At 38.7% G+C, this 10,124-nt stretch overlaps 1 protein-coding gene across 1 annotated transcript; it reads right to left on the reverse strand.

The window, feature by feature from the left end:
- Positions 1 to 321: 321 nt before the first annotated feature.
- Positions 322 to 7,020, reverse strand: chst3a (carbohydrate (chondroitin 6) sulfotransferase 3a). Its single transcript, XM_004551678.4, has 5 exons — positions 6,937 to 7,020; positions 6,580 to 6,741; positions 4,482 to 4,638; positions 2,270 to 2,806; positions 322 to 2,003 (listed from the first exon to the last, which is right to left on the reverse strand). The coding sequence occupies exons 3-5, from the start codon at positions 4,622 to 4,624 to the stop codon at positions 1,307 to 1,309; spliced, it is 1,377 nt and encodes a 458-aa protein (XP_004551735.1). The 5' UTR covers positions 4,625 to 4,638; positions 6,580 to 6,741; positions 6,937 to 7,020; the 3' UTR covers positions 322 to 1,306.
- Positions 7,021 to 10,124: the final 3,104 nt, after the last annotated feature.

Here is a 10,124-nt window from a genome sequence, read left to right on the forward strand (position 1 = left end):
ACTGGATATTTTCTCTTTTTCAGATCATTTCCCCTCAATCCTAGAGATGGTTATTGGAAAAATCCCAGATCAGTTTCTGAAATACTTAGACCAGCATATCAGCACCAACAGCATGAAAGTCACTTAAATCACCGTTCTTCCCCATTCAGATGCTCAATTTGAACTTCAGCATACATAACTAAATGCATCAAGTTGCTGCCATGTGAATGGTCGATTAGATATTTGTGTTAACAAGCAGCTGAACAAGTGTGCCAAATGAATTGGCCAGTGAGTGAACCTACACAGGTCATATCAAAACACAACACATCTTTACAGGGTGGATTCTGCAGGTCTTAATATTTTTGGGTGATTTTATTACTTTGAGTTGTTGTGTGATTTAAAAGAAAACAAAAAAACCTTACATTTAATGACCAACATAAGAACAGATCAGCTCTCACGCAAGCAACAAAATTAAACAAAACCTACTTGGACATTTAGAGAAGTGAGAAATACTTTAATACAGATGCAGTTAAGGCTGCTGGCTAGAAATAAAAAAAATAAAATAAAAATAGTTGAGTAGATATTTCATATAGATATATGAGTGTTACTACTTCTCATATATCATCTTTAAATTGATAAATAAATCTTAATTTATCTTCTCTAATCTCAGAGTTTTCAAAAGAAGAACCTATTCTCTTACACGGCACACTGTTGAGAAAATATCAATGCTTGTCATCGAGACACAACATACTTTTCCTGAGTAAGATTTGTAAAACTCTATCACAGCACATCATGTCTACTCGAACATAACTCTAGCAAATGCCTAGACTAATGCTGATGTATAAAAACATGAAACCAGCCAAACTGGGTGTTATTAAGAAAAGGTCTTAGGATCCTCTAAGACAAAATTTCCCTTAGATAACATATGCACATAACTTTCACTTTAAGTTTGTAACATGAAATTCAACCATGAAGATTTAACAAAAATCCTACACAATAATCTGTCACATTTGGCCTTGATATCAATGCTTGTTTCATTTCTAAATGAAATAAAGAGAATGAAACAAAGTTTAATCTTCAGGCTACTCAGTGAACACAGTATGCAAATAAATACTTCCCTTTATCAAGTAGTTTTTCATTATTTCAATGAGGCACATCATTGGCGAGCATCTTACTGTATGGCCTACATGTGAGGCACCTTTGTTTGTATTTTTATGGCACCTTTGTTTAACAGTTTTGATCTGAACAGTAATTGCTTCTGCTGGCTCACATGCACTGCATGCCATGCAGTATTGTGCAGTTTCACAGCTGTATGTTGACCTCCTGATTAATTAAATAATCTATCCTCAAGCAAACTAATGGACTTGTTGGTCAGTGTCGTTTCATCATTCACAAATCTGTACCCGAACAGCTTCATGGTGGGTCCACACACTCTCTGAACTACCTGAGCCAATGTAAAGGGAATTGTAAATCTCCATTTCTCTGCCTGCTGTGATGAGTTCTTCTGAGTGGAGTAAATCCCGCTGGCTTTCTGTGTGGTCTGGGTGTTCCTCAGTATCCACTCCCTGGCCAGGGAACTAAATGGTATCCCTGCAAACTTGTACATCTCCTCTGCCTTTTGCATAGGGTAGAGGGCGATATCCTCATAGCGGACCAGCATGTAGCGGTTCCTGAGCCAGTGAGGTTGGCTCAGTCCAACCTCTGCAGACATCCTAATGTGATCACAGTTTCCTTTGAGCCTCTTCACCTCCTCATCATCTTCGGGCACCTGGCCGTTCTGCGCCCAGGCCTTCCACGTGTGATATTTTGAAGAGAACGCCACCATGCGCGATGCTAAGATAGCTCTTGGATCTCGAACTAGCTGGATAACTTTGATATCCAAGCGAGGGTCCTCTACCAAAGGCTGCAGTGTGTCCAGCTGATGCACACGAACAGTCTTAATGGCATGGTGTTGTTTGGAAAGGCAGGATTCAGATGCAAGAGTTAGGTTCAGTGGCCCACAGCGACGACTCTTACAGTGATACCTAAAACAAGACCATAACGTTTTTAAATGATAAAAAGCATTTTACAAAACTGAATAGTGGGAATATTAATATTTCATGCATATACTAAATTAATATTTTTTCTCTGTTGTCATGCAGAAGAACATTGGGAATATTATTAATAAGGCACACAGACGATAGCTTAGTGTTAAAGTAGTGTCATGACCATCAGGCCTTCCTTTTGCAGCTGCATAAATAAAGATTACAGGCTTGATTAGCAGCACAGGGATTTGTAACTTATACAATACCTCTCAAAAACATCTCTGATTACAGGACTGCAGACCCGTTCTTCACAGAGTGATAAACTAGACTCTCTGCGGAAAAGAGATGGGGTGACATGGTCCTGAGGTGGGGGAGAGATGAACTTCTCAAGAGGTGAGAAATCACACAGGAAAAGCCCCTGGAGTACATCTCGGTAAATTCCCGACAACACTGTCCCATTGTTTGCCTCTGCAGCCGGGGTCAGCATGCGCTCGACATGCCACAGTGGCTCAAACAGATAGAACATGTTCTCCCCGTGCTGGTTAAAAAATTCCCCCACAAATGAGGAACCTGTCCGTGTGGTGGCCAAGAGTAATACGTGCTTACGGCCACCGGCGTAGCTGTATGTCCCCAAATCATCTAGTTCTTCCTCCTCTTCTTCCTCTGAGAAATTTGAGTTATCCCTCTTTGTACCAGAGAGTCGCGACAGCAGCATTTTGAGTGCCATCAGGGAGCCCTTTTGTGTTATGTTGCTGAAATCCTGCTGCTGCGGAATCTGCCTCTGGATCAATCTGTCAGAGACCCTGACAAGATAAATAGACTTCATTATAAAATATCCATTGGCAAACCATAAGGTGTTACATTTTATTCTTTTTTTTATATATTTTATTTAGCTGATAGTTGCATTTATGTCTGAGTTATAACTAAAACAACCAGCAAGGGTGAAAGCACTTTTGAGGCACAGAGGATTTTTATAAGGTAAAAAGATATATATCTGTATATAGCCTACAGGAAGGCAGAACCCCGATCAGTTATCAGTGACACTGACACATGAGGCCACCTTCCAAAGCATGGTACAACTACAACCCAGTCCTTTCAAAATAAAAGTACATAACAAATTAAAACAAAAGAAATTATAAATTTCCTTCACAAAAACATGACTAAAACACACAACAGTACAATAACACAAAATATTTACAACTGCTAATCCAAGCAAACCTACCTAAAGATCTACCCTTTGGCCCCCAACTTGATTCATAGATGACCGATTCAGAGAAGACCATCTCTGAATCGAGGAGGCGGCCTAAGGATAGATCTTTCACCATCTTACAATGCTGTGATTGCAGCCATTCCCCAACTATCTGTGAATGGTACTCATGGCCATTGATCAATGGCCGCTGATCAATGGGGTTGTTGATCAATGGTCATGACAGTTTGCATATTAATGATCAATGAACTAACCTCACAGCCCACTGTTCGTCAGTGGTGCTGGTTTCAGTCATTGTGCAAATGTATTGTTTATAAGGTTGGGGAAACCTGCAGTCCGCTGAGACTAAAGAAGTCACTTGGATGAGTGCCAAAACGTTTCTCCCACTGAAAACGCTACGTCCAGATGAACAGACTCAACCTTTTGGAATTTACTTACCTGGATGATTGAGCATGCATCACGACATTCAATCTGAGTTAATTATGTTCAGCAGTGTCTTGTCCTCAAGTCTGCCTCCTCTGGCCTACCAGCGCTTACAGTGTATATTTTTATATTTCTGTCTATTTGTCCTTCTTTTGTGTGTGTGCCTTCACAGTGAAGTGGCTAATACATTTTCTTGGCAAGCCTCAGATCACTGGTTTGATTCCAGCTGAAAGTGTCCCTGCATCTACTCTGGCGTGATCCCTGTTTGAATTCAGTTTTCTTCCCTTTGACCTAAAAAATGTTTCATTTTTTTTATTTTGACAACCTTGAGTCCTGCTTTTGGCTCCTTACTCTCTACACATCTTGACACTGTACCATTTTATCTTTTTTAGATAGGGTTTCTTATCTATCTTATCTATCTTTTCATAATTATCTTAACACAGTTTTCTCAAAAAAACCTTCAGCATGGAAACAAAAGCTTAATATGATAAAGGCTTGAAACTCTCCCTGTGAGACAACTCACACCTGAGAATTATATCCTCCCCGGCTTTATGCTGCTTTAGGGTTAAGATTATTGTTCTTATGATTGTTAAATCAAGAAGGTGCATTCATCTGAAGCACAGAAACATCTTGGCAAGCACATCTGGGCAGGGCAACACCACATCTGAAGTCTTTACATCAAGGCAAGCTAAGCTAAGGTAGACTGCTGGGTCTTAATATGTATTTTTATTGGTAAGAAAGGAAACACACCTCCCAAAAAGTACAAGATCCCTTTAGCTTTCCTCAGATTTGCACAAATATAATATAAAATTTAGCAGATTATTACACACTCTTCTCCATACTCTTACCTAGAGAGGATGTTGCTTTCCTTTTCAATGATGACCAGGGCCACAATACAGATAAAGACGATTGCATACTTGGTCTTCATTCTTAAGTCTTCCCTTTGCAATGTGAGCTCTACAGTGCTGTTCTTTGGGTCATAGCTTGTCATGCAGAGGCTTCATTCTAAAGAAAGAAAAAAAAAAGACAAATAAAAATAGGATCTTAGTTCTTGTGCTATTTGTCACAGAGCTTCCTTAGTGCTTAAAGACAAACCGAAACATAACCAGTCTATTTTTAATCTCTAACCAATATGTGGTTGCATTTGTGCTGCTCTGACATTTCAACTATATTGAGGTGCTTGTGCAACAGCAACAGCTTTTACAAATTTGTTTGTCTTATTTCTTAGAGCAACAGAAAATGACACTATTGGTTTTCACCAGGATTGGAGAATGGCATAAGTTCAAAGACAAATGTTGGAACAGGCAACAGAGACCTACAGCCGAGGCCTGGGTTCAAATCTGTCTCACTCTGCATGTGTCAAATAAAGGCTAAAAAAAAAGGGGGGGGGGGACAAAAACAGGAGGTACAGGGGCTAAAACAGTCTGACTGCAAAGTAGTCCTTTAACACTTAATTCAGCATTAAGCCAAATACAAGACATCGTGGGAAACTGAGTAGAGCTTTACACATATTATAACTGTCTCTGTTGATGAATTGGGTCATCTTATCATCATCTTATCACCAGCATGTCATTCTTAGAAACCAAAAGCTTTCCCATGCCGTGGAGTAACCTTTAAGACACAAGCCTCAGCAGGTTTTCAGTTCAGTAATCTTCAATTCTAACTCTCAATTTTTTTTTAAAATTTATCAGCATAGACAGCTGGGTAAGTCGGAGCATGATATTTTCCAATTCTATTCAGTGTCATTAGCTAAAGTAGTAATCCTTCCATGCTTTGGGAATATTGAGCTGTGCTGGCATGGATAACAAGGAAAACCAGTTAGGAAGACATACCACACTGGTGTCATAGTGCTCCTCTGAAAACAAGTTAACCATATTGACAATGAATTTTAATTGAAATCATTCAGCACAACAAATTTCTTAACTCTGAATAATGCCGTTTCCGTGTTGCTGAGAAAGAAATGTAGACACGCACGCACATGCCATTTGGTCCTGTCAGGAGAGTGAATAATTTCTACAAAGCATATAATTAAAGGAAAAAATACAATTTTCAAGTAGTTTGTGAAATGATTGTGTGCTCCGTGAGTAAATATCCCCCAATTATCTTAGTTTAATACGGCAAAGCCGTCAAACTGTCAGGCTGAAGCGCTTGAGATGAGCACTTTTACATATTCAAGAGTCACTGGAGCGTTTGGCAAATCTGACTATCTGCTCAGGCAGAAACACACATCACTCTGTTTATCATCTCACTACAAATTACATTAATGGCTGCCTTCAAAGCCTCCGAGCAGCATCTCATGGAGATGTTAAAAGCCAAAAAGTCTCACTGAAAGATTTGCTGTTCCTGCAGGAGTGCAAGTGTAAACAATAAGGTGCTATAGGCAAATACTGAGAGCCATTATAGTTTGCACAGGTGTTATTATTTCTATGTAACTGACTGACTTTAATTTCACTGTTTACCACTGTTTCACACTTGCACCCCTCTATGTGTGGTGTGCTCAACACTATGGCACTGGCAGTCGATCATGGGGGAGGGGGATTTTAATTCAGTGTAATTTGTACCATCTACTGATCCAGAATAAATACAGACTACTGCATACTTCTGCACAGTATTAATACAGTATATAATGAGCAGGAATCAAAGCATTATTCCTTCATATATTCGATTTATTTAAATAAGAAATTGATATGTGTAATGGAAAGTGGGCTAAACGGAAATGCAGCTTATTGCAGCATATTTCTGCTGTCATCACAGAAAACAAACCGCGCATTTGAGGTTGAAACAATAGGTTAGCAAACTCAATTCAACATCCTTTTTAGCAAAAGGAAGAGGATGTTTACAAGCCCGTGCGATTCGACGGCTCTGCATATGCGCTGTTTAACCATTTCGCGATTTGCAGCCACTAAAATGAGAAGCGGGGATGTTCAGATGGTATGTCTTACAAACCTTTGTTTGGCCTCTTGGTGAGTTCAAGTGAAATGTCCCTGATTTGTGAGAAATACCGTCCTTTCGTAGCATCCTGCTGCTTTGTCTCGGAGATGGACGCACGGCTTCATTGTACTATCCCCGGTTTCGGGCTGCTCTCCTCCACCAGATGTAGCACAGAGGCTTCGTACAGAAACATTGATATACGAAGACTAAAAAGAGTGACCAGTGCGAAAGCATATGTATATATATCCTTTTTTAAATTAAATCTGACTGATTTAAAAAAGTAAAGCAAAAAGAGAGGAAACGATAAACCGCATAAAAGTAATTAAGCACGGTGTTGCCTAAATATAGTTAAAGCGTAGTATTTCCTCTTACAAAACTTTTTCTCCAACTTTTCTCTCGTGCTGGACACCACGACACGAAGAGCGAGCTGGCCACGCTTCACAGCACCCCTAACTCTCGCCCGGACAGCCTGTGTTGGTTGGCAAGGTCACGTGATTCCAACGAACCTTTCCTATTAACATAACCTCCTGTCAGAGGTAAAGCCTCGTGGCGCTGCGCGAATCATTCATGCTAAAGTGGGCTATAGTAAAACTTATTGTGTACTGAAATAGCTCCTAAAAAATTTAATGTATAAATAAATGTACTTTGTTGATGTTTGTCTTTAAGTTGCAGTCAATGTGGTCATGACATGACTAAGCTGCTCACCACACCGGATCATCTGCCACCATTTCACCCTATCTTATCCTCCTCTGTGACACCAGTCTCCTTCATGTCCTCCTTCAGTATGCATGAATCTTCTCTGTGGTCTTCCTCATTTCCTCCTGCCTGGCAGCTCCATTTTTAACATCCTTTGTCCAACGTATCCTTTATCCCTTCTCTGTACATGTCCAAACCATCACAGCATCCCTTTTCTTTGTCTTCATACCACTCAACCTGAACTGTCCCTGTGATATATTCATTTCTAATCTTGTCCTTGTCCCAGTCACTCCCAATGAATGAGCTGAGCCTATTCTTCTGCTGTAGACCACAAGAAAATAATTCAAACAAAGAAAAACGAGAAAGCACTCTTTGCTTTCGATTGTTGCAGTGTAAAATAATTCATTTCTTACAGGTGAGACTTTGCAGATGTACTCCTGTGTATATCCTGCTGCACTGGTTTGATTACTGTATAGCTATATTTGGTAGGGGTAGGTTAAGCAGCTCGTTTTATTAGCATCCTATCTTGCTACTTTGAAGAGCAGTGCTGACCTTTACACTGCAAGAAACAACAGAGCACAGCAAAAAAGGCTTTTTGCAGATGCTGTAGCTTTCATAAGCTATTTATTTCCTGTTATTCAAGCATGTCACAAAAGCAGGTGTGTGTATTTAGTTAGTATTGCCTCAATTTCACAGAGCCGGTCGATTTTCAAAGAACTTGCATGGAATCATAATGCAGTACTGTGTACAATGTACTTTCACATTGTCTGTGGGGTGCTGGTAAACATTGCTATTCTTATTATTGTTACGTGTATGCTGGCAAAAAGGTCCAGAACACATCTACAGATGTGGTTGTATAAGTATATAACAGCTGGATACTCACTACTACAGTTGACCCGCTGTTTGAGATAGATGCTTGTGTTTTGTTTTGTTTTTGTTTTGTCTTGTCTCTAAACTGTATCCAAGCAAACGCACGCCAAATAAACAGACCTGTTTATTTTTACATGTAGTGTTTACCATCTGATTTGTACCACTTGGGGGCAGCAAAGTAAAAGCAGAGTATGGAGCAGTGCATCAGAGAGCAAATGCTTAGTTTGAACTCCTCCGTAGGCTCCTGTCAGGGCTTAAAGTGTTTAATTCATTGTGATTTTTTTTGTCAGATTGCATTGTTATCCTCATTAAACATTTTGGGTTTAAAAGGATCTCAAGCATACCAAAGAATCATATATTTTCATTCCCTGAAAACAACAAACTAGGTAAGCACACCATACCCATATTTTGTGCATTTTTCTGCATATATTAACATTACTTTAGGTTTTAGTTTAATACTGTTGTGAATACTACTTTTTTTTTTTACTGATGCTGTTTTCCTAGATATTTTTTCACTGCTAAACCCTCATTTTAATTTAAAAATTCTTTTATTTATTTATTTTTAATGTAGTCAGGACTCATCCATAATATGGAAATAAAATGTTAATAGATTATATATAAACTGCTTATTGTGCAGATGCTAATGATCATTTTAGTCCACAGTTACTCCAGCAGAAAAAAATGTGCCGTGTATTCATTCTGCAGTTTATGAAAATGAAAGGCTGCTAACCTACAGTATACTGTAGATGGAGAGATTAAAGGCATGACCCAGTTTTAGAGTGGACCAGGACTGAAAGCAAACCTTTGGCCTTGGCAAACCACACTAGAGATTATCAATAATAATCCAAAGGGCCAAAGCTGAAGTGGGGAGCTTGAGAACAGGTGCTCTTGTAGTGATACAAGTACTGTTCAGTTTATTCAAAGTTTCCCTTTCTATTTTTGGTAAATCTCCTTTTCCGCCCAGGTAAATACATGACTTTCCTTTCATTTATTTTTTTTAAGCAGGGGGGAAAGGGCAGCTTGTTTTAACTGGAATTTTATCAATTTATGTTAAACATATCAAGCTCTCCAGATACCGTATAAACCCACAAGTTTGTTTTCAGGGAATAAAAATATATGATTTGAGTGTATCTTTGGTATGCTTGAGATTCTTTCAAACCCAACAAGATTAATCCAAAATATTCTTCGTCTTAGTGATAAACATATCTACATGTTCACTAGTCCTTTTTCCAGACTCTCACGTTTCAGAGACATGTACAGAAACAGAGCCAAACTAGTTCTACATGTAGCTCTCTCTGTCAACATCGCATCTTGATAAATGGCCAAAAACGTGTTCTAAATATGAGCTATGTACTCTAATCCTGTACAACAAGCTGAAATGTTCATGGCAGAAACATTCAGTCATATGATCATCATTACATGGAATCTGAAATAAAATGTATTTAAATGCTTCAGCTATCATTTTAATTTTGTAAAATAGTCGGCTATAGTTTTAGTTTGCTTACTTTCTTTTGTGTAAATAAATAATCAGTGTTTTCATTTGGCATTTTATAATTTAGGGTTTATTTTTTGTCACTAGACAGTAGCTGCAATATGTGAAAAGAAAAATCCAGTGTAACTGTAACACTTTATGGAGAAATAATGAAACTTAAAGAGCTTCCCCTTTTTAATACTTGGTTTGAACGATTCTTCATGCAGGTGTTTTTCACATATTCAGAAGCTATAAGTGATTGAATCCATGTTTGACCTTTATTTTGGAAAGAACTCTCTTGCTGTGTTTGCTTCCCTGATTGTTTTGTGATACAACATGTTCGTCTTCTGCTGCTCTTTATTCCTTAAATGTATCTTTTTTATGGTTTCATCTTGATGCTAAATCTTTTATGTTAACACAAACCCATTCAAAAATGTGGTATGACAAATGTGACCCATCTGGAAGCTTATCATTGTCATTTGTTGGCAGCTAGTACAAATGGTTCAGGTTACACTGAGGCAGG

Source organism: Maylandia zebra, linkage group LG13 (genome assembly GCF_041146795.1).
Source record: "Maylandia zebra isolate NMK-2024a linkage group LG13, Mzebra_GT3a, whole genome shotgun sequence".
In the NCBI taxonomy this organism is placed as follows: Eukaryota; Metazoa; Chordata; class Actinopteri; order Cichliformes; family Cichlidae; genus Maylandia; species Maylandia zebra.

Bases quoted from the DNA above. Each gene is read 5' to 3' on its own strand.
- chst3a (XM_004551678.4), bottom strand. From the start codon at position 4,624: ATGACAAGCTATGACCCAAAGAACAGCACTGTAGAGCTCACATTGCAA. The intron at 2,807-4,481 runs GTAAGAGTATGG...TTATCTTGTCAG, and splicing joins GAAAGCAACATCCTCTCTAG to GGTCTCTGACAGATTGATCC. The intron at 2,004-2,269 runs GTATTGTATAAG...GTCTTGTTTTAG, and splicing joins ATCAGAGATGTTTTTGAGAG to GTATCACTGTAAGAGTCGTC.